The sequence below is a fragment of the Vulpes lagopus genome, chromosome 14, assembly GCF_018345385.1.
Source record: "Vulpes lagopus strain Blue_001 chromosome 14, ASM1834538v1, whole genome shotgun sequence".
Lineage (NCBI taxonomy): Eukaryota > Metazoa > Chordata > Mammalia > Carnivora > Canidae > Vulpes > Vulpes lagopus.
Window position 1 is genome coordinate 23,922,530 of NC_054837.1, and position 24,295 is coordinate 23,946,824.

The 24,295-nt window shown below is 38.7% G+C and overlaps 1 protein-coding gene across 3 annotated transcripts in view; it reads left to right on the plus strand.

The window, feature by feature from the left end:
• MED13L (mediator complex subunit 13L) overlaps positions 1-19,159 on the plus strand; it is a 302,281-nt gene extending 283,122 nt beyond the window's left edge. For all 3 annotated transcript variants that reach the window (XM_041728660.1, XM_041728661.1, XM_041728662.1), the window contains 8 exons: positions 2,857-3,080; positions 3,274-3,416; positions 6,779-6,937; positions 8,262-8,438; positions 10,237-10,394; positions 12,821-12,982; positions 15,139-15,251; positions 16,276-19,159. In XM_041728660.1, the coding sequence (XP_041584594.1) occupies positions 2,857-3,080; positions 3,274-3,416; positions 6,779-6,937; positions 8,262-8,438; positions 10,237-10,394; positions 12,821-12,982; positions 15,139-15,251; positions 16,276-16,408 (1,269 nt within the window). In that variant the 3' untranslated portion in view covers positions 16,409-19,159. The remainder of the gene's footprint in view (positions 1-2,856; positions 3,081-3,273; positions 3,417-6,778; positions 6,938-8,261; positions 8,439-10,236; positions 10,395-12,820; positions 12,983-15,138; positions 15,252-16,275) is intronic.
• Positions 19,160-24,295: the final 5,136 nt, after the last annotated feature.

Below are 24,295 nucleotides of genomic sequence, written 5' to 3' on the forward strand. Positions count from 1 at the left end.
AAATTGAGTTATTACCTTTCTTTATAAACTTAGAATCTTTTAGTTCTTTACCTTTTGTGGTTATTCTGCAGTTTGGATGCAAGCAATTCTTATGCTTTGGTAAGAAATTATCACAATTTCAAATGATAACTGATAGTGTTCTGCATTTTCATGGAGGGGAGTGAAGGCTGACTACCTAAGTAGTAAGACGTCCTAAGCCATTACCTAAAAGTTTTAAAGGTTATAACATACTGGCCGAACACTGTCAGTAGTTCATGAGATAAATGGATGAATTCTACATGAAAATAAGGGGCAAAAATAGGCCTTTTTTTCCCGTTTTGCTTTGAAACAGGAAGAAATAAATCATTTAACTTTATTAAAAACAAAATCGAATATTACAAGTAATTCCCTAAGGTTTATAAAATTTTACATGTATTATGGTAATAGTTAATTGCTAAATGTTGCTGCTCCCTCAGTCTGCAGCTAGAACATGGATGGCACTTTCATTCAGTAAATGCAGCCCGAGTGGTCTGCTGTGCACTAGGCACTATGTTAGATGCTGAGGATGCAGTGGTGGTGAGCATGATAAGCCAGGCCTCTGCATCCAGGAATTCCAGATCTCTGCTGTGGCAGTCTCATGCAAGCACATTTTACATGAGAAGGAATATATTTTAGTATTTGCCATGCAAGTATTAGGAGAAATCCTATTGTTGGTGCCCCTTTTGTTTTTCATAGAATATCTGGTACCTCAAAAACAGTTTTTTACCTCATGATTTATCACAGGCTATGTGTTACATCCAAGATGTTTGACATTTACCCTTTTACTTTTTGCTAAACTTTTCAGGCAGTCTCACTGGACTGTTTTGTTTTGTTTAAAAAGCTTTGCTGAGACAGAATTCGCATGTTATAATATCTACCCTCTTAAAAATTGCAGAATTTGATGGTTTTTAGTTTGTTCACAGAGTTGTGCAACTATCACTGCTGTCTCATTTTAGAACATTCTGTCAACGTGGAAAGAAACACCATACCTATTAGCAACCACTCGTGCCCCTCCCCTCTCCCACCCTTGACAGCCACTAGGCTACCTTCTGTCTCTTAGTGGGGTGCGGTTACCTATTTTGGACACTTCATATAAGTGGATCATGTAATATGCAATCTCTTATGTTTGGCTTCTTTCATTTAGCATGTTTTCAAGGTCCATTCATATCAGAGCGTGTATAGGATTTTATTTATTTTTATGGTTAAATGATATTCCATTGTATGGATATATACCACATTTTGTTGACTCATTCTTTAGTGGATGGACATTTGAGTTTTTCCACTTTTTAGCTATGAATAATACTGCTGTGAACATTTGTACACAAATGTTTGTATTTAAAATGTTTTCTAAAAAAATAAAATAAAATAAAATGTTTTCTGTTCTCTTGGTAAATATATACGAGTAGACTTTCCAGGTGTAGGGAGAATGAATGGATCGATGATAAGGTTAGCCTTGAATCTTTGAGCACGTTATTGAGTATTTTTAAGCCTGTGTTTTGTGTCCCTAAAATGAAGGAATTGGATTAGACTCTTTCTCAAGTCTTTATTTTAGCTCTAAAATTCTGTAATTCCATTATTACTATTTTTTATGCCATATATCAGTATGTATGCATGTATAAATGTATGTGTGTTCATTGAGGGGTTGGGAGCTTTGGCTGTGGGTTCAATCCACCTACAGCCTATGTTAGTATGACCTGGGTAGGAATAATTGCTACATTTTACTTGTAAGAAGAGAGACCCATAAAGCCTAAAATATTTACTCTCTCTCCTTTATGGAAGTTTGCTGACCCCTGCTGTAGGTATTAAATACTGAAATGTGTATAATAGCTGTAAACAATGATGACAACCAAAGTTTGTCACAGTTTAAAATATTTGTCTTATCAGAACAGCTAATGCTTTGATTTCTAAAATCACACACACACTAATGTATAATAAACATACTGAAAAGTAGCCAATCATAATTATACTGCTTGGTGAATTTTCACTGAACACATTATGTAAGAAACACAAGAAAGAAAAACTAAGAAGCATCGAGAAACTTCTTTCATGTTCCTTCTAGTCATTCTAACAGTAATCAGTGTTCTGATTTAACAGCAACATACCTTGCCTGTTTTTGACTTTCATGTAAATTGAGTCATATAATTGGTATTTTCTATGTCTGGCTTCTTTCATCCACTGTCATGATTCATCTGTTCTGTTGCATGTAGTGGTAGTTTTCCATGTCTTTGCTGTTTAATATTCTGATTGTATAATAAGAACACAGTTTATCTTCCATTTTACTGTTGGTGGGCATTTAGATTATTTTTTATTTGGAGCTGTTATAGTTAAAACTCTTGGGAACATTCTTACACCTGTCCTTCAGTAAACATATGTTCTTTGAATTGGATTAGAGGGTATGTGTGTGTTTGGCTTTAGCAGAGATTGTCACTTTTCCAAAGGGATTACATCACCAGCAGCGTATGAAAGTTCTCATTGCTCCACATTTTTACTGATACTTAATGTTTTCTTTTTTATTTGACATTGTGGTAATATGTAGTGGTATTTCATTGTGGTATTAATTTCTGCTTTCTTGATGACTAATGAAGTGGTGCCAGTTTACTTTCTAAAATAGTAATTTCTTTTAATAAGGAAACACTAGCTTGATTGGGGTTCCCTAGCTGATGTCATTAAACAATCTTTTTGTTTTCTGTTTTATCATTAGTATTTATGTATGTAATACCTCTGGGGGGCAGACTGTTGTCATTACTCCCTATTGGTTTCAAGTGCTATTCTGGGTTTTGTTGTAAACATTGAGTTGGGTGGCTTTGTGTTGATAACGGACTTTTATTGTGATTTCAGCGACCCAGCCCAATCCAGCTTTATTCCCCTCCTTTTATATTGGCCCCAATCAAAGATAAGCAGACGGAGCTGGGAGAGACATTTGGGGAGGCGAGCCAGAAATACAACGTCCTCTTTGTGGGCTACTGTCTGTCTCATGACCAGCGCTGGCTTTTGGCTTCCTGCACTGACCTCCATGGGGAATTATTAGAAACTTGTATTGTAAATATCGCTTTACCAAACAGGTGAGGAGCCTCAGTGTTTATGCTGCATATAAATTGATACTATGCCTTTCCTCAGATAGGAGTCATTCTGATTTTCCTTCTAAATGCAGTAGGTGCCCCGGTGGTGGGTTCTTTGGAATTTTCTGGGTTTTATCTTACTAAGTGATAACTTTGACTCATTTGGGGCCCTTTTTCCTACTTCTTTCCTTTTTAGATCACGGAGGAGTAAAGTATCTGCACGTAAAATTGGACTACAGAAGTTATGGGAGTGGTGCATAGGAATTGTCCAGATGACATCTCTACCGTGGAGAGTTGTAATCGGCCGACTTGGGCGCCTAGGCCACGGGGAGCTTAAAGGTGAGGGATTCCTGAAGCGGTCAGTACGGGAAACAAAGGAAAAGTGTTGAGCTAATGTCCCTACCTGAGCCAATGGAGGAAATTGCAAAGTTGGTAGTAAGAATAAAGCAGATTTATATCTTCTGATTCTTTTATTTTTTTAATTATTTTTTTAAGATTTGATTTATTCATGAGAGACACAGACAGAGGGAGAAGCAGGCTCCATGCAGGGAGCCCGATGTGGGACTCGATTCCGGAACTCCAGGATCATGCCCTGGGCTAAAGGCAGGCACCAAGCTGCTGAGCCACCCAGGCGTCCCTCTTCTGATTCTTTTAAATGTAGTTTTATATGCTGTTTTTAAACATTTCATCATCAACAAAGCCATTTACCAAAGAAAATCTTAAATACTGAACCCCAGTTATAAGACAGAAAAAAGAATGTTCTATTAATCTAAAATTGATACTAAATTAGAACTTCTAAGGCTTATTTATGTACTGAGTCAGTGAGATCAAGTCAGCTTTAACATGAAAATTCCAGTGAGAGATTATGGACAATAGAAGAAGTCATATATAAGAATAGACTTCAGTTTCTTTTATTTATTTTTGGTGATTGATGGTGATAGAGTTTGTATTTATTTTATGTTGGCACAAGAGCAAGGTAATCCTGATTTGCAAGGACAAGTAGTTGCAAGTTGGAATGGTCTTTATTCACATTGCAACTCTCTGATGGTCTTCAGTCTGAAGGCTTAAGAGAGCAGACTTTTTAAGTTGAATTCCCAAATATACCTACCAACTGCTAATATTTCCCATCATAAATATAACAGCTACAAAGCACTAAAGTAGCTAACAACATAACTGACCACTGGCTTTGAGCCAAGCTCATTTGCTGTCTTAGTGTAGCTACTTTACATGAGCAGTATGAATATTTCTAGGTCATTTTTTAAGGCTTATTAATTAATGACACCTTTATAAAAAGTTTAATATTGTACATTTGGATGGGGGAGAAGTTTCTTTTTTTTTCCCCTCCCTAAGGTCTACACAAAAACAAAGCATATGCCACAAATAAGCATGGTGTTTTTTGTTGTTGTTGTTGTTTTAAGATTTTATTTATTTTTTCATGAGAGACACAGAGAGAGACAGAGAAACAGGTAGAGGGAGAAGCAGGCTGCCCGCAGGAAGCCCGATGTAGGACTGGATCCCGGGTGTGGGGATCATGCCCTGAGCCACCCAGACGTCCCAGCATGGTGGTGTTGTGCGTGCAAATATGTTAGAGCAGGTCAACAGACTTTCTGTGTAAAGGGCCAGGTAATATTTTCAGCTCTGCAGACCAGTGTGTCCCTATTGCAGCCTCTCAATTCTGCCATTGTAAAGTCAAAGCAGCCACAGACAACACCTAAGTTGTGTGTTTGGCTGTGTTCCAATAAAACTTTATTTACCAAAGCAAGTGGTGGGCAGGATTTGGCCTGCAGACCATAGTTTGCAGAACCCTTGCATTAGAGTGCATATATTGTTTCTTTGCATGAAATTTATATCAGGTATTTGTGGAATCTCTGAAATAAAACCCGATATGGATATAACTTGCATTGTAGCAAGTGCTCAAGTAAGTTAACTATTAGGGTTTAATAGTTGTTTATACATACATTACATTACATAAGTATTAAGTGTTTTCTTAGGGATCTATTTTGTGCAAATTTTTTTGACTAATTATACTGTAGGCTAATAGAAAATATTACCCTTTTCATTTTTTAAAGAATATCATACTTATAATGAATCTTATATCAGTAGCCTGGAGGTCTGATGCATTGGGGAATTCATCATTTCATTTCTGTCAGAATTCCTGTCCTCTCTGTTGGTATGCCTTGTAGTCAGTCTTCCTCTTAAAGGGTTTAAGCTACTCTTAACCCCTGGGAAAAGTTGGAATATAATAGAAAAGAAGAAGAGGGGATAAAAATGTAGCCTACTAGTCTAGTCACTTGGTGTTTTGGACAATTATTAAGGCCACTGCCTTCCCTTGAATGATTTTTTTTTTTTTTAAGCAGGAGCACCCCCTTCTTATCTCTTAAGGGAAAGCAATGCGAGTGGGACTGACCCATCAAAAGGTTGAGAGAAAACGTACTTTCAAGGGATAAGACACCCAGAGGAGCCTAGTGTGCAGGAAATCAGTTTGGCAATCTACATTTCATTCCTGTGGGAATCTGAGGTCTGTGCTGCATTGCATTGCTGTGGGACAGTATCATACATGAGCCTACAGATTTCAGAGTCAGCGTTGTAAAGTTTTGTTTTTTATCACCAGAATATTTGTGGTAAAATACAGATACCACCTTTCCTTTCTTAATTTGGTTTTATTTATTTATTTTATTTATTTTTTTTTCTTCTTTGGTTTTAAATCCAGAACTCATGCCTGTTTGATTTTTCTATGGCTTTACAAAATACATTCTTCATGTCTTGGCCACTTTTACTTCAGCCACTTCAGTTTGAGTATTTTTAGGAATATGAAATATGAAAAAAATTGTTCCTTTTACAAATTAGTTAAGAGGAGAACAGTGTGTTTGAAAAACTTAGTGAAAGTAGAAACCTGTAGTGGGGGAATGGTCTTTCATCAGTGGGACAGGACATGGATAGCAGTGTGCTACTGCAGGAGTATGGTATGCTTCGTGTCTGTTGGGTTGGGAGTCAAAAGAGAAGACAAAGTACTTTTCCATTCCCAGAGTAACATAACCCTCTACAGTTCTCTGAGTAGACATAGTGCCTTTGTGTGGAGGCAGTAAACAAATAATAGAAAATTTGTGCCAGCATTTTAATCTGGACAATTAGTGCTACATCATTTGGAGCACTTCACTCACACTCATTGTTTATCAGCTCTCTTGGGCCTTCTAAGAAGAATTCCCCTTGTTTCTGCACGGCTTGCCTTTCATGGAAACAGCCAGCCTACAGCAGTAAACAAAACTGAGGTTTGCCTCCAACTGTGCATTCTTCTAAAGAAAAGTGCTGATGTGGGGGCAGGGTGGGGGCAGGGTGGGGGCAGGGTGGGGGGAGTGAAAGAACCATACCTGGAGAAAAAGGAGAAGAAAGAACAGACTGGCCTCATCATCAAAAAGCATATGAAGTGCCTAAATCTATGTGGATCTGTGCTGGACTCTCCCAGCTCATTTCAGACATTATTTTAGTCTACAGAATAGTAGGCTTTTGTTTCTTTGTTAATGAAGTGTAAGAGAGGTCAAGTAACATTTTCTTTGTAGCAAGGAGTAGAACCTGTGTAAAGCCTTATTCCCTTTAGGTCCAATCCTGGAAATTCAATTACTGGGCAAATCTGGCAAAACGCTTAAACCTCCTATCAATATGAATTTCTAAAGACTGTGTATGACTCTGATACCTGATTTCAGATTGGAGTATCCTCCTTGGAGAATGTTCACTACAGACAATCAGCAAACGGCTCAAGGACGTGTGCCGGATGTGTGGAATCTCTGCCGCAGACTCTCCTTCAATCCTTAGTGCCTGCCTGGTTGCCATGGAGCCCCAGGGGTCCTTTGTAGTGATGCCAGGTAAGTCTCTTTTTGTCAGTTTCATTAATTAGGTATCACATCAGTTCAGCTCATTCAAACTTAAAGTCTATAGACAAATGTTGACTAGACCTTCATTATCTTTGTGAGAGAAGATTGTACTTGGGGACAAAAATGGAAAACCATTGGTCTCTTCCAAGGGGAGAGGTTTGTGATTTTATTGTCTTGATGACCGTAACTTGGAAGAGAGCCTAAGTTCTGGGTATGACTGGCCAGTTCCCGTGGCCTGACCTTGATTGTTGTTAGTGTATAAGAATCACCCTCCAGAAACCACGAAAGTGGACACCACCATTGTGATACATATTTGAATATCCTTTTGAAGATAGATATTTGACACAAGCTCTAAGCAGCCTTGAGAGAATATTTTAAATCTTTCTGATGTGGTTGAGGATGAATGGTGAGACAAATAGAAGTAAAGTAGTTAGCATAGTATCTGGCCCAGAGGAAGCACTCGGTAAATGGGAGTGCCGGATAGATAGCCAAATGATTGTGGCCACAGAATTTTAAAAAAATTAACAACTAAGCCATTTTATAATTTATAACTAACGAATTTTCTACCTTTTTTAGTCTGCTTTTATCCTCCAGATATGTCTCTGATCAAATGGGAGGTTCTATCCACTTCCTCCCTATAAAAATCAGTAGTGTTGTGTGAGAATGAGCTTATTCATCATCAGTCCTATGAGAGGCATATGTCCTATGTTTGTTGGCCTTATTAGACCCTAGGTTAATTGTTGCCTGTACCACTTTGGCAAATTTCATAAGTTCCCTGTTCTCGGTCTCATGATATGGGCATAATAGTTGTACCTCAAGGTAGGTATGATGACTGAATGAGATGATGTCAGTGAATACAGAGTTTAGCACAGAATCTGACATGTAGTAAGCATTCAATAAATGTTAGTTATAATAATTATTAGGTGAATGGTACCATTTCTACATAATTGTATCATTTAGGAGAACAGTCCTTTATAAATTGTAAGCAACTACAGGTAGAAAGTGGGAGACTTCTTTTTAGAACTGCTTCTTATAAAAATAATTAAAGCATATTGGTGGGCTCAGCCCAATTTTATCTTAACCTTTCCTGTGTGACATGAGACTTGGGTTATCACAGCTATGTGCTCTGAGTCTGTTTCTTTGAAGATATGTCAACACTTAGATGGAACTTTAAATGTGTATCCATCTTAGCAGTTGTATCAGACTCCTGTCTCTCCAGCTCAGGTCCTCCTGAAACTTCATTTCTGGAGTTGTTTACTGATGCACAGAAGGAACTGATACAGTTCTTTCTTTCTCTTTCTTCCTTCATTTAAAGATGCTGTCACAATGGGCTCTGTTTTTGGCCGAAGTACCGCACTGAACATGCAGTCATCTCAACTGAATACCCCACAAGACGCTTCCTGTACGCACATCTTGGTGTTCCCAACATCATCAACCATCCAGGTGGCTCCAGCCAACTATCCCAATGAAGATGGGTTTAGCCCCAACAATGGTGAGTGTGGAGGGTTGTGTAGGGATAGAGCTCAGATTCTCCAGCAAGATGCAGAGCTAAAGTATGGACTCATGGGCTGCTGCATGTGTTTTAATAATCAACATATAAAAATACAAAGAGGTGGGTACCTGGGTGGCTCAGTGGTTGAGCATCTGCCTTTGGCTCAAACCATGATCCTGGGGTCCTGGGATCAAGTCCTGAGTCAGACTCCCTCTGCCTACGTCTCTGCCTCTCTCTGTGTCTCTCATGGATAAATAAATAAAATCTTTAAAAAAATAAAATAAAATACGAGTAGGGGGTTGAAAATTGGTTAGAGAATCTGTTTGTTTTTGAAGATTCACATACCCGGTTACCAAGATCAAATAAATATTTTCCTCTCTTGAATAATTAATTTTCTACTGTTTTTCCCTAAAGGCAAAAAACCAAAACAAAACAAACAAACAAAAAAAAACCACCTGCTTGGTAGTGTCCTCCACATGGGTGCCACTCTTCAAATAAATAGTTGCTGATCTGATTTGAGACATATGAAGACTCCTAGGCAATATGAAGGAGCTTCTGTCTTTAGCTAATCATTGGGAATTTAATTTGCTCTAAAACAACTCCTTATTTGATTATTCTTTTTTTTTAATTTTAATTTTTTTTATTCATGAGAGACAAAGAGAGAGGCACACAGGCAGAGGGAGAAGCAGGCTCCATGCAGGGAGCCCGACATGGGACTCGATCCAGGGTCCCCAGGATCACACCCTGGGCCAAAAGGCGGCACTAAACCACTGAGCCACCCGGGCTGCCCTCATTTGATTATTCTTAATAGATGTTTTGGTTTGATTATCTGTTAAGGCATTTGTTGAGTAATGGTTATCTATAAACTGTTAAAACTTAGTATTATGTAGCCATTCACATTGCTTTTTGAAGATTTTTTTAATAGTTACCCGCATTTACCCCTGTTAAAGGGGGAGGGTAAAAGGATACCAGATTTTATATATAGTATGATCATAATGGAGTAATGATCTAAGAAAAAAAATTGTAGCAAAACATTCATAGTGATAGTTTTCTCTTTTTATACTTTTCTTTCCAAATTTTCTGCTGTGTGTGTACCTTTTATAATGTGGGAGAGGATTTCTTAATGAAAGCACAATGCTTTGATCTGCTTTTGGAGTAGGCCTCCAGTTTCAGGGCAAGTTCACACCTATTAACATGTCTTAATTCAGCCTCCAGTATTTTAGATGCTAATTGGATGCATAGATGGTGTCTGCTCTTTTCTTGGATGGTGTCAGTTGTAACTTTGTGTGATAATTAAATTGCTGCTTTAGCTCTTTTGCCATCTTTTTTTTTTTTTTTTTAAGATTTTATCTATTTATTCATGAGCGGGGGGAGGGGCAGAGACACAGGCAGAGGGAGTAGCAGGCTCCATGCAGGGAGCCTGACACGGGACTCAGTCCCAGGTCTCCAGGATCATGCCCTGGGCTGAAGGCGGTGCTAAACTGCTGAGCCACCAGGGCTGCCCTCTTTTGCCATCTTTTTATGTGCTTTTGGAAGCTATACAGAGTGTGGAGTTTTGTTTTATGTTCTTTATTTCTCCAATCTGTTAATACTTCACATTAGATCATTGAGAATACAAAATGAAAAAATAATTTTCAGCACCTTGCACCCAGTAGACACACATGAATAATAAATCTTACTAAGTTATTAACAGTGTGTGTTTTTGTAACATCATGGACTAACAAAATAGTATATATTGTTTAAGTTGTGGATGTGAGATATTTTTTAAATGTTTGTGTTCTTTCTCCCTCCTTTCTAGATGACATGTTTGTTGACCTTCCATTCCCAGATGATATGGACAATGATATTGGCATATTAATGACTGGGAACCTCCATTCCTCTCCCAACTCCTCCCCGGTTCCTTCCCCAGGCTCTCCTTCTGGAATTGGAGTGGGCTCTCACTTCCAGCACAGTCGGGTAAGGATGATTTGAAGTAGGTTGTTTAAAACAACCTCAGCCTTCAGGGAAAATAATCCTCTAGAAGTGTAATCATCTCTTTCTGTCATGTACCTTTCTTCTAATGGTCTTGGTCCCTGGTACAAGAGAAATCAGTGTGGAAAAGTGACTCTGTAGTTGTTCTATTTTGAATGCAGGCAGGAATTAGAAATGGATTCTTATTTCTGAAAATGTTCCTGATACATATGTTTTATCAGAAGAATAGTCCTATTACAGCAAGAAGGCTTTTTTGCAATGACTGTTTCCTAGCAAAAATTAGTTTTGGTTGCTTTCTGCTTCCTGGTTACTTATTTTTCATTTTTTGCCAAAATAGTTGCTTTTCAGGGGCTAGTTCAATAGGCTTGCTTATTTAACATGTAAAATAACTGTCTTAATTGAAGAACATATTATTGATGGTTGATTATTCTGAAGTAAGCCTTACTATTCTTGTTTCATGTCATGGTGCCTTGATTTATATATATTTTCAGGCTTTTGTGTAGCCAGGTTTCGAAATGGCAAGGGCCCACAGAATGTTCATTTTGGGCAAGTGTCTAGGTTAATGCCCCAGTATTAAGGAAGAACACCAGAGCTGACAACCAGTTTCCTCTTTAAATATCCCAGGAATATTGGAGGTGAATTAACGGGATCGAAGAGTTAAAGGTTCTGCTGTAGCTTGTGTTAACTTTGTTTTAAAGTAGATGATTCATACCTTATCACTCTTTTGTACCTTTTGTTTAAAATATTGTGAGATTGAGGGTTTAAGATATAGAAAAATGGCCATGTCTACTCTGTTAAACTGGGCAAGCACACACAACTCTGCTCACACTCATTTAGACAGAGCTGTAGTAAGAAGACTTAGTTTTCTGTCCATGGGGCTTTCATTGCCAGCCTGGAGTTCATGGAGGGACAGTCAAAGAGAAAGAAGATTAAAAATGTTAGTTAGCAGATAAAACCAGGGATGAGTGACTCAGTAGACTACATTCATGTAATTGCCTGTTCCCCAGTCCTCCTTTCTGGAAGGAAGAGCTTTTTAAATGTCTTTATTTTCTCCATAGTCATTTGTCAGTTCATGACAGTTTATTGGTTCTTTGGAGATTGTTGTGATGGAAACCAAGAGCACAGATTTTACATCAGGTAGTTTCAATTTAGAATTAATGTGAATTCTAGAGGCAAAGAACATAGCAAGCAAGAATGCATGCCCTGGAGTTTGATAGATGTAGCTCAGAGTTACAGCTGTATGACTTCTAGGTTGGTAATCTTGACCAAGTTACTTGACCTTTCTCAGCCTCAGTTACCTTATCTGTGAAATGGAAATAACAGTAATCACCTTTCAGTGCCCATGGTTGCACTAGCTTATCCAGAAACAAAGAATTGGTCTTTGAAGCGTCATGTGAGTTCTGTAGAAACAGAGCTTTGCTGTACTTTCTGCCTTTGTCGGAGCCTCAAGCCCTGATGTCTGTGATTGCATGTCAGAGTTTAAACAGCACTGCTCTGCAGCTGGGCAGGTGGCCCTTTTCAATGTTGAACACCTGCAGCCTGGTGACCCCTGCAAGGCTTTCAGTAGTTCCTCTTTCAGAACCATTAAACATTCTTTGATACCCAATTAAGGCATTACAACAGGGGAAAGCATTTACTCAGGGTTGTAGTAAGTTTTTATTTTTTAACCAACTCAGATAATACAACTTGGTGTGATAGTTGACGATTATTTTTGTCCTCCCAACAGAAGGCCTTTGAAAACAAATGATTACTTTTTATTCCTTGCATAAAAGGTTATTTTCAGCTCTTGAAGCCAGCTAAAAGAATCAAAGATAAAGAAAATGTCAATTGCAGAAACCCGTCGTAAGGCTCTCACAAGGGTTTTATACTAAGGAGTTTGCTAAAAATTAAAACAAGGCCTCTTCACCAGCAGGTCTTACACTGCTGGGAGGTCAGTGACACTGTATCACATGGAGTGGTGCAGTGTTAGGTTTTCCTAACATCCATGTTGTTGACACTAGACTGTCGGGTATGCTCATGTATTTTGGTTGATTGCTGGTGAAAGAGCACCTGGGTGTGGGGGGGTGGGTGCCTTTAGCTGCCAGAGGCCATTCTTTCCACCTTTAGTTTGATGTCTGATGCCATGGAACACATCTTACATTTAACAGAAAAGAAACCAGAGCAAATATATCTGTATTTGCTTGACTGATTGAAATTAGTTTAGCTGGTACCATATTTCTCATCAGATGTCTGTGCATGCAGCGAACACCATGTTTCTCCTGTTGACCTTTCTCAGTCACTGGTGTTTTTGTGCAAAAAGCTGCCAGAAGGGGGTCCACAGTGTGCAGAGTGACTTGGTAAAAAGTTGATTTTCAAAGCTTTATTTGAAGTTATATAAATGCTCATCATGCTCTTGGGACTTTGTTTTTCAGAGTCAGGGTGAGCGTCTTCTCTCTAGAGAGGCACCCGAGGAGCTGAAGCAGCAGCCTCTGGCCCTTGGGTATTTTGTATCAACTGCCAAAGCAGAGAATCTCCCACAGTGGTTTTGGTCGTCGTGTCCCCAGGCTCAGAACCAGTGCCCCCTCTTCCTAAAGGTTGGTTTGGTATCATATTTGAAGTTTGGGGGAGGAGTAACTTAGACTTAAATTGGGGTTTGGTTAGAAACTTGTGTCTCAGTCCCCACAGTCATACTGTGGTCCCTTTTTCTTTCACATCTGCTTCTACTCTGAGGGTATTTTAATTACAGTTATGGTTGTGGGGTGGGGGTGGGCGGTGGTTAGAACTCAGGAGAGGAACCCAAAGCCATGGCACAAAGGAAGCAGTCACATTAACCTAAGATGGAGACTTTGTGGGACCCACAGGGCATGCTGCCTTGTCACCCGGAAGGTAAGCTTAGGTGGAGGTGATCTGGATTGGCTGATCTCTTCCTCCCTTGCCACAGGCTTCATCTTTCTTCATTAGAGTAGGGCAAGAGGCAGCTAAATTTACGTTTACACATGCTCCTTCCTGTATCAGTCTTGGAACCCTTTAATACAAATTAAGGGTTAAAACAAAAGATTTCCTACTTCCAGTTTGCTTGAAAGAGCCTGGAATGAAATCCATGTTTCACCCACAGATTGGCAAGAAGCCAGAAGTTTGACAACAAGCTCTTTTGGCAGGGCTGTTGGGAGATGGCCCTGGTGCCAGTAGGAAAGCCAAGTGACACAACCCCCCTCACTTCCCTTTTGATGCTGCAGTTCCACCTCTGGAAATCTATTCAGAAGAAACAGGCAAAAATCAAAAAAATGATAAATGTAAAAGATGGGAAACACTTGAACTGTCCATCAGTAAGGAACTGGTTGAATAAACCAGTACATCTGTTCAGTGGAGTGTTAGTTATCCACAACAAAGTGAGGATTATTGTTATATAATCATTCTGTGGAGTGTAGATTACCTTGTAGTGACTGTGATAAGATGGGCACGCATGTGTGTGCGCGCGCGCACACACACACATACACACACAGGCCTGCTATGTTTTCAAAAAGAAACAGTGGAAGGGTTGGACCAGAAACAGTTGAAGCAATTTTCTTTAACTACTAATGGCTATGACATATTGTGAAATCAAGGAAGTTATATAAAATCCACGTCATCTTTATTTCAAATTAGACTTGTCAGGATGAACCTAGATTTATTTTTCCCTCTTAAGAAAGGTGTACACTTTTTTTTTAGCTTGGTCTACTGCAAAACTTAAGAGCAGTGACAGCATAGTATCCATAAACAACTCTCTTGTTACAGTTCTGGTTCTGAAATACCATTTATCATTTAAAAGAACCAGAGTCCCTTGGAAGAAATGACTGATTATAGGTCTAAAGTAAGAAATATTCAGGATGAACCTTTGATATGTTGTCCCACTGAAAAGCAAGGAAATTACTTAAGATAATTAGAGTTACTTCAAAGGACCCAGGAGCCAGCTGGAGGGTTCTCATTGCCCAAGGATGGGACAGTTTGAACATAAAGAACAGTGGTAGCAGGAGAATGAAACAAATACATGGGTTCATAATTATGCTGAAAACCAGAACATTTTCTCAGTCACCTTTTGAAACTACTAGAACAGCAGCTTACTAATTTGAAAACTAAAAAATAAAGAAGCATTTATATTAACTCCCACATACTATATTTCTCAGTTATTTAATAAAGTAAAATATGCTAAAGCCATTAGGTGAAAAAGTTATGGGGAACTTAATAAATGGAGCATGCTGGTAACCTGCTGAACACGGTGATCAATCCTACTTCAAGTGGGACAATAGACATTAGTTGCCTTTTGATGTGATGCAATAAGAAGGACATAGCACCAGTTAAGCAGTATTCTTGCACCCTTATCCCCTCCCTCTAGAAAGAATCTGAACCAGTTAGAGCCTCTAAATCTGTGGATTTACAGGAGAAGTCAGGAGAGAATGTATTAACCTCACCACAAGGGGACAGTTAGCCATATCCAGACCCTGAGGCCTTCTAGAGATTAGGACTTCAAGAGGCAGGTCTTTGAATCATTTGAAATGCATTTATATTTGCAAAGCTAGCTTTTTTCCAACTCTAGGATATGGAATTATTTGGGATCACATTGGAGTTACTGAGAGCCTAAAATTAAGGCTTCTGGAGGCTGTGGCTTCTAAAGACTCCAGAGGGCGTCTGCAGCTAGCATACATTGGTCTTCCTTTTTTCTGCCCCGTGGTTGAGGATGTCAGAAAGGTAACTGTCTCTGTTCTTTTACCAGGCTTCACTGCATCACCACATTTCTGTAGCACAGACGGATGAACTTCTCCCTGCCAGGAATTCTCAGCGGGTTCCACATCCTCTTGACTCCAAAACCACATCTGATGTTTTAAGGTAGATACAGACATAGGCAACATAGCAGTACAGTGTGAAATAACCCTCCTTCACTTTTGTTTTTCCGAGGTGTATTTAATTAAAATGCGGAAAAGGTGCTACCTTTTGTGCTGTGGAGCACTGTCTGATTAGCCGCTGAGAGTTGCAGTGCCCCCCATATGAGCACTGGACAGAGAGTATAGTATACTTTGTTAAATGGGATAGGTATGTGCAAGTACAGTTGCCCTTGCTTCCTATTTAAAGGAGGCATTTTATGGTGATGAAAATAGATCAGAATTAGGGGGTGGATGGTTAGAAGAGCCTGAAAGTTCAAGCGCTTGGTTTTGAAAGCATCTTTTTTACCTCTTCTGACATAAGTTATATAAATAAAATTAACTAAAACATAAATTCCATAGTTGGGAAGTATCTTCCAGAAGGATGCAGTAATTCTCTTGCACTGTAGCAGGCCACAAACATTCTTCAGGTACCTTGAGGAAATATGCCAGCTTTTTCTAGTGTTTGCTAACTCTAAAATGATTTGGAAATTATAGTTAAGCAAGAACCTGATCAACATGATTTTGGCTTTCAGGGACTCTAGTGCAGCACTGTCCAAGAGAAATACAATGTAAGCTACATTTCTAATGAAAATTTTTTTAGTAGCAACATTAAAATAGTAAATTGGTGAAGTTAAAATGTATCAATTATACCAAAAGTATATCAGAATAATATCAAGTATATGAAAAACAGTATCATTTCAGTAGTTAACATAAAAATATTCATGAACTATTATACATGTTTTGTTTTTTAATATGAATTCCTTGAAATCCAGTGCCTGTTTTTATATGATAGCATATGTGATTCCGTTTGTGGCCAGTAATGCAGGGCTAAGGCAAAGTGGATGTGTGAGAAAAGTGCCACAGGGAAACCTGAGACGAGTGAAAGAATGACACAGGCCCTCCCTGCCAATGCCTGGAATGTTGACGTATAGAACCAGCCTTGCCTCTGCTGTGCGTCGTGCCCCTGACCTGTCTCTTCTCTCCGGCAGGTTTGTTTTGGAGCAGTACAACGCTCTATCCTGGCTCACGTGCAATCCAGCTACCCAGGACCGTACCTCCTGCCTTCCCGTCCACTTTGTGGTGCTCACTCAGTTGTACAATGCCATCATGAATATACTTTAATTGGAAAAGCACTTGTTCTCTCTGGCTCGGTTCCTCCTCCCTGCAGCCTCAGCCCAAGGAGCCTGCTACACTCTGCAAATGCCCCACATCCTCTTCTTGAGACCACTCTCCACAGTCCTGCACTGTGATTACTCCTCAGCAGGCACAGGTCATTTCTGCAGTGTTCATTCCCAGAGGGATTCATTGATACTTCTCTCATGGACCCGGAAACTTCCATAAGCAGTGACTTTTAGCCAGTGTTATGGTGTGTGCAGCCCCAAACCACTGGTTCGCAGGAAGTTTGTTGGTGGTGGTGGTGGTGGTTTTTAAGAGGGAAACAGAAGAGACAGTATCCTTTTGCACAAGAGTCTGTGTTTCCAGTCTCTGTTTAAAAACAAGGGCAGTTTAGCCCTTTTGGATATAATCCTCTAGTTATTGGTGTATGGCCTGTGGGTTACCCGAACTCCATAATCTGGGACTTCTTAAAAATAAGAACCAGCTCAAGTATATGATATCATAATGGGGTTTCTGTCTCCCTAGTGCCCCCATCTAGATTGGCATGGATGCTTTGGTTGACTTCATACCTGTGTGTAGATACAAAAGGTCTGGAGACATCTTCATTTTGTTTATTTATTTTAAGTTGTTTGTCATGTTTTTTTGTGACTTTCTTTTGATTTTTTTTTTAATTCATGAGGACCAGGTACAGTAGCTGAAACCCAACTCAGATCCACCATAGGATTCTTTGACTACATACCTCTGTCCTAGAAGCCGGAAAAGGAGTGAAAACAGATTGGGGAGATAAGCCTGAAAAGTAATATATTCAAAACCACCCAGCAGTAGGCTTTATTAAGAACAAACTGGGTAAACATTCTGCCATGTTTCTTATTAAAAGTGGCCAGCGTTTCATGAAGGATAACATTTTTATACAGAAGGCAGTCAAGCTCAACCCAGAGCCATGGAGGCAAGTACCTTCATTAGTTTTATATAGTCACAACGGAAATATATTTTCTAGTGAATTCTTATTGAAAGCCAGGTCTCTCCTCTCATTAGATCAAAAGGGACTCATGTACATATCATAATTGAAAGTGTTTGCTCATAAAATCAGTTATAAATATGGTGACTTTTTTCTGGACCATAGGAATATTATTTCAAAGAAATATTACAACTTAACCATTAAATTAGTACTTGAAGTTGAGCCTTTGTGGTGGGACTTTTTTAAAAAAATATAATGCCTTTTTAAAGCATTAATGGCTAATTGAAGTATTTTATGACTCCTCATTCCAGGCCCCAGAGGGTTGTCTTTAAGACCCCGTTTCTGACCTTGACGTCGCAGCGCGTTTCTGTCTGAGGGCAGTGGGCGTGGGCTTGCCTCCCGCAAGCCGCTCTGGTCAGGCTGTTGAGCTCTAGTCATCTGTGGAGAGAATCATGCAAATTTTAAAGTTCTTCCAAGAGACTTCCATATCCTGGTTATTAACAAAAAAACAAAAAAAAAAAAAAAAAAACCAAACGAAAAAAGAAAAAAATGTAATAACTGATATGATTTTGTAAAAGTATTTTTCTTGAAATAATCTAACGTTTAAAACATTATATTAAAAAAAGTTGTGTGGTGGGAATATGTAAGCAGAGAAATAACTTGTAAATGGATAATTTTATTCTCTGTACCACCAATTGGGGGGGGGTGACTTTCACAATGTATAGGTTAAAAAAAATCTGATATATCAAACCATTTGTATCTAATGTGTACAGTGTAAAATTGACTTTAAAAATATTGCAGTGCTATTTTTTCTTAATCAGAAAGGAAAAATTCTCAAGGCCTTTTGAAGAGCATAAGATGATGAAGATTGTAAACTTGTATAAAATTATCTTGGTGAGAAGACAAATTGTAAAGTAGATATTTGTAATCTTTTACCACTTTGGGGTTGCTTTTTTTCCCAGAATTCATCAGAACTTTGAATTTTTTTTTAATATGGGCTGTTTTTAATGCAGGGGCTTTTCTTCCCTAGAAACCCAATTCTAAGCAAAAAAAAAAAGAAAAAACCCACAAAAAACAAAAAACCCCTACAAAAATTTAAAAAAAAAGGCAGCAAAGGGTAGTTTTCATCTGGTGTCTTTTATTTAAGTTTTTTAAGTTAAGAAAAGCTGGTGACATATTTATACGTTTTTGTGCAAAAATAAATGAATGGCAATAGATTTTAAAAAATCTTATTATGTACTTCTGTGTGAAAAAGTCTGTATAATATTTCCCTTAAATATGCATTATTTTACTTGTGAGTTTTTTACTGAATTAATCTGAAATGTACAAGCCCTGGATTTGCTACAGAGTGAGAAGTTATTTTATTTTTTTTTTTATTTTTAATTTTGGAAATCCTGCAGAAATCAGAACTCTTACCATGGTTTGAACTAAAAAGGGGAAATGGGGAGGGGAGAGGGGTGGGATTGTCCAGCATGCTTGTATGTATATTTCAGAACCTTTTTTAAATGTAAAAGCTGTACATTTCTGGGAAGTTCTGAATTTCTTTTGTTTCCTTTTTTCCTTCAAGCATTTTGCAGTGAGCTTCTTTTATATATAGCAAACAATTTGAAAGAATACAAAAATATGTGAAGTTCATTTAAAACTACAGTATAGCGCTGGTACAGTACACTAAAGACTTTGATAAAAAGAAACAATACTAAAAGGCCTCCATTTTAAATGTCATTCATATATACCTTGTGAATGAGAGCTATATACTTTTACACACTTTTTTAGAGGAATAAATTATTGAATTACTGAAACTTTGAGTGGCTTTTTTCCCTCCCATCCTGCTTTATAACAAAATTATTTACACCTATTCAAAAGGTGTTTGTGTAATGGATTGAACATTCCTTGACTAGGAGTCAGGCTCTACCTTCCAGAGCAACACAGACATAGAATTTTATTGCCGTGACCACACTAACCACCAATTGTTCTCAGATGGTGTCCTCATGCTCCAGGGCACTAGTGCATTCCTAGATTAGTGTGTAGAGTCTGCGCGGGCACGCGCGCGCACACACACACCCCATTGGATTAGGAGTCCTGGTGTCCAGTTCTTTAACTGTCCTGAGTAGATCAGATCTGTGTTTCCCACAGATTGTGGTCAGTCTTAGAACAAATTACGAGTCTGTTTTCTACTTCCTTTCTCTTCACGGTCTGGGCCAGTTTCTTTTTGATGTTCCTTAGAAATAACAGAGCCCTCTTTGCTCTGTGCCCTATTCACAGGCTGTGATAATAGAATGCCACCTAAGACATGTATGAGCAGGGCGCTGGTTGACTGCACGGCAGCCACTATGCTGTTCCCCTCGGGTCCATCCAGTAGGAAAAACCACCTGCCCCTTAGGGGCAGAATCTCTTGCAAAAAATGGTAAAAACCTCAGGACTTGGCAGAGCTTACAGTAAAAGTTTGACTAAATCTCGAAAGACTTTGCTATTAACCTTCCTCCATCTATTTAGAAATACACATTGTTCTGAATTTAACATGGTCTGAACCTAGAGGTAAAGCTGTTGAGACTGCTCAGCCTTGGTTATTGTATCTGCAAATGAGGGAGGAGCAGGAGTCTATGAGAAATGCTCTGCAAATAGGCACGCTGTGACCATGTTATCATAGTTGTACCATTGAAGAAGGCAAACAGGCCACATTGGGGTTAGAAGACCCTTCAGGTCTCTGCCTCGTCCATCACCATGGCCCTGTTTGTAATGCTGCTGGATGAAGGCAATATTAAAGAATCCCACATTCCCTGGCTCCATTGTAATCAGTCCTATGTCCCTTCAATCATCAGAATTAGATGGTGTTTTTACAAGTGTTCATTAGCTTAGATACTTGGCTCCTACACTGGGTGGGACTTGATCCAACAGTTTGTGAACATTGTTTTCATAACCACTGGCTGCACCAACCTGGTGACCATAGCTAAATCTGTTCAAGGCAGGAAAAGTTATTTTTGCAAATCGGGTGGAGATAAGTCTGACCAGGCCTTCAGGAGCCATCAGTCTCTAGCCATTCACTTTGCTCCAATTCCCAGTAACACCGGTTAACCCCCACCCCAATGATGCCATAGCACCGTTTCATGTTCCTGCTATTCAGGAAGTTGGGGAGCAAGGAAATTTGTTCCCAACAGTTATCAAAGAGCCAACATATCTTTGGGTAAAAAAAAGTGCAGTTTGTCAATAGAAAGTTTTAAAAGCAGACTCCTCATAAGACTTAATGCTGAAGCCGGAGCCACATACTGGAAATTGCCTTTGCTGCTTGTCGTTTACACAAGCCATTACGTAAAGAACATTTGTTTTTTTGCTTTTGAATCTGCCACATGCTAAAATCCTATCAAAATTACAATTTTAGTTTATCACTATGTTATCTTGGTGTTGCATGATTTGCTTGTTTACATCCCCTTGACAAAAAGGTCACTTAGTAATTATTTCATGCCATTAATACCTAATGAGATGCCATTAATTCCTAATGAGATGCCATTAATTCCTAATGAGATGCCATTAGGAAATTTTGTTGTGCCAGGTAATTGTGTGGTTGTAACAATTGCCCTGGGCATCTTACCCCACGGGGAACCAGATTTACCCATCTTCTGCTACTTCCCTTGAAAATTTCAGGTCAAGTTTAAAAGATTTTTTTTGACACTTCCTGCTTCTGGCTAGAACTCCAAAGTAATGAAGCAGGTAAGAAATAGAAGTTGATGAGGAAGAAAGTTTAATCTCCAGGACAGAGCATTGGTAAGACTGAAGTATTTTTTTTTTTCCTCTGTAAAAGGTTATTTCCTCAATAAGCATTAGTTACCAGGTGATAGGAAGGCACAGAAAACACAGGGGTCAGTCTCTTTTTTTTTTTTAAACAAGCAGGGAAGTGAGAAAAGCACGTTTTGTTTCAATAATCTGCTAAAAATTGCATCTGTCTGGGCTGTTACTCCGTGCTGTTCATTTGTAGGTGTCAAAGCAAGTCTGTCTGAAGAGTGCTTAACGTCATCCCGCTACTCCAAACAGGCAAACGTGTACAAATGAGCAGCACTTCTCATTGTGTCCTGGCTGTTGCTGCCTATTTTATGGCTTCATTGTCTTGTTAGCAGATTAGGCATGTTGCAATCTACCTGTTTTAGAAAGCCAGACAATATTCAGGAAAATCACCCATGCCAGAGCTAAGAGGAGAAGGCTAACGCAAGGAAAAATGTGTGCTCTGGGGGAAAATCAATTTAATTAAACATGTAAGATAGTACTTGTCTTACTTAATTTGAGCTTGAACATCTTTCAAGAAACATTTCATAAATTAGCTTCTCTTATTGAAATCTTTGTTCACTTAGAGGTCTTGATGTTCTTACTAATTTACATGCATTGTTTACATAAGTAACTTCCTGTCTCCTTCACAAGCGTGTGAGTTCTCATTCCAGAAGAGAGAATGTTCCGATAGTCATATATACACACATAGACCAATTTTTGTTCCTATTGATAGATCTCTTCACAAAGCTTATGGAGGTTATCTCCCTTGTCAGGTCTAGGGGGGTCAAGTCTGCCTCACAGGATGAATTGATGACACCCCCCCCCCCCAGTCATTTTATGTGACACAGGAGCATTGACCTTACATGACAACTCTGTTTGGCCGAGAGTAGGGAAATGTTAGCTGAACGTTGATTGTTGAAAGAGTGGAATCCACCTCAAAAATTGAAAATAATTTGCAAGCTAATTCATCATATGTCGATGCCTTTGGGAAAGCAGAAAATATATATTAGAAAATACAGGAACTTCTTTTTTTTGTGGTTGATTTAGGTTTCCTATTTCATTTGAAAATTTTGGTAATTTGGAATTTCATAGGGAAAAAAATGAGTTTTCCCAATGCATTAGTATGCAACTGTGCAGAGCACTCCCTTAATTCTGAATGCATTGTTTTTGGTAACATACGCTCCTTCTCATTTCTAACAATATTGATGCAGGGGTTTTTTTCCTTGATTTATTTTCTAGCAGTTTGCTGTTTTCTTAGTTTCGTTTGATTTTTTCCAAAGAAACAGCTCACGGATTGAACAATTCTGTTTTTATCCTGGCTTTTATCTTGCTGTTCCTTCTCCCAGTAGCCTTGAGAGTTTGTTTCATTTTCCTTGAATCTTAATTGCCTGCTTAGTTAATTTATTTTCACTTTTGATGACACAAGCATTGATAGCCTGGGGGCTTCTGGATGCATGTGGCCCTCCTCGGATGATACGCAGAAGTCTTCACATGTATACATTTTTCTGGGGAAAGGGTCTGTTGCATCCCATGTCTGACCCAGTAAGATGACTGATCTGGGACTGTGTTAGAGTTGATTGCATCCTGCGGGTTTTGATGTTTAACGTTTTCAATTTTATTTTTAGAATTTAATTCTTCGTTTCCCATTTTTTTTTAATAAAGGAAAATTCTCTTTGGACTTCAAGTCTCTTGGACTCTAATTTTCTCTTACTACAATGTAATCTAGTAATGATTAGTCCTTGCAAACATTCTCTGGAACCTTCAAAACAAAGTGTGCCCTATTAAGCAGTGCTGTCTCATAAAAATACAGTGTGAGTCATAAATGGAATTTTATGTTTTAGTAGCCACATAAAAAAGTAAAAAGGTGGAATTAATTTTAATAATATATCTTCTTTAACCTAATATATCCAAATTCTTATCTTTCAACATGAAATAATATAAAAATTGCCAATAAGATATTTAGCATTTTATTTTATTTTATTTTTTTTTTTGATATTTAGCATTTTAATCTTTGCACCGAGTCTCCCAAGATCCAGTAATCATTGTACATTTACCACACATCTAAATCTGGAAGCTAAATTTCTATGGTTAGACTAAAAGGCGGTTCTATCAAATAACGTTGCATTTAACAGAAAAAAAAAAATTACACGGCGTCCCTTTGTTGTAAATTTTAATTGAATTTACAAATTAGTTTACAATTTACGAATTAGTTCCTCGGCTCTGCTCACTGCATCTCTGAGTGTTAGACACACAGGCATCTATTGGAAGTGGTGGCGCTAGGCATAAAGATTGGAAACCAATTCTATACTGAGTGTATTGTTTCTTCTATGCCCCCGTCAAGACCTCGGACTGTCCTAGGCGGGGAGCAGGAATTAAAATTTCCCACTGCAATTTTGGGCTGTCCTTTTTTCTTTTGTACTACATTACTGGTGCATAAAGGTTTATGATGTATTTTGTTATGTAATTTATCTCTGTATCATGACCCTTCGTAATACTTTTGCTTTAACTTCTCTTTTGATATTAATATTGCCACTCCCTGTTTTCCTTTTATTAGAATCCTGGTGTTATATCTTTGACCAGCCATTTATTTTGAACCTTTGTCATTTTGTGTTAGGTGTTCTTCATACACATTGTTGCGTTTTATTTCTTAACAGAATAATAATTTCATTTCAATAGGGTGCTTTTTTTTTTACCATTTGCATTTCCTGTTCTATGTTTTGACTTGTCAGCCAATTCTTTAATGAAAATACACATATATATTTATTTGCTTTTACTTTTTTAGTTTTGCCTTTTCGTGTATGGACTCTGCCATTGACTTTTATCTCTTAAAACATTTTGGAAAGAAACCTTTGTTTTTGAATTCTATTAGCGATTACTGTATAACAGTGCACAAATATTCACGATGCTCTTACTACATACATCTCCGTTAAAAAAAAATCCTTACCCACCAGCCCACCAGCCCACCTCCGGTCTCCCCCGCGTGCAGCCAGCAGGCCCGATCCTTTCTCCGGCGGGGCGGGGAAGGGGTGGTCTCCGTCAGCTTGCCTCGCCCCAGGGCACCTGTGGGCTCTGCTGCCCATCACATGAGCCCCTCACCTGCCGATCCTTCTCTGGGCAAGCCTGGGCAGGCGGTCGGTGGTTTCCAGGAGCCAGTGAGCATTCGGATTCCCGGGCGACTG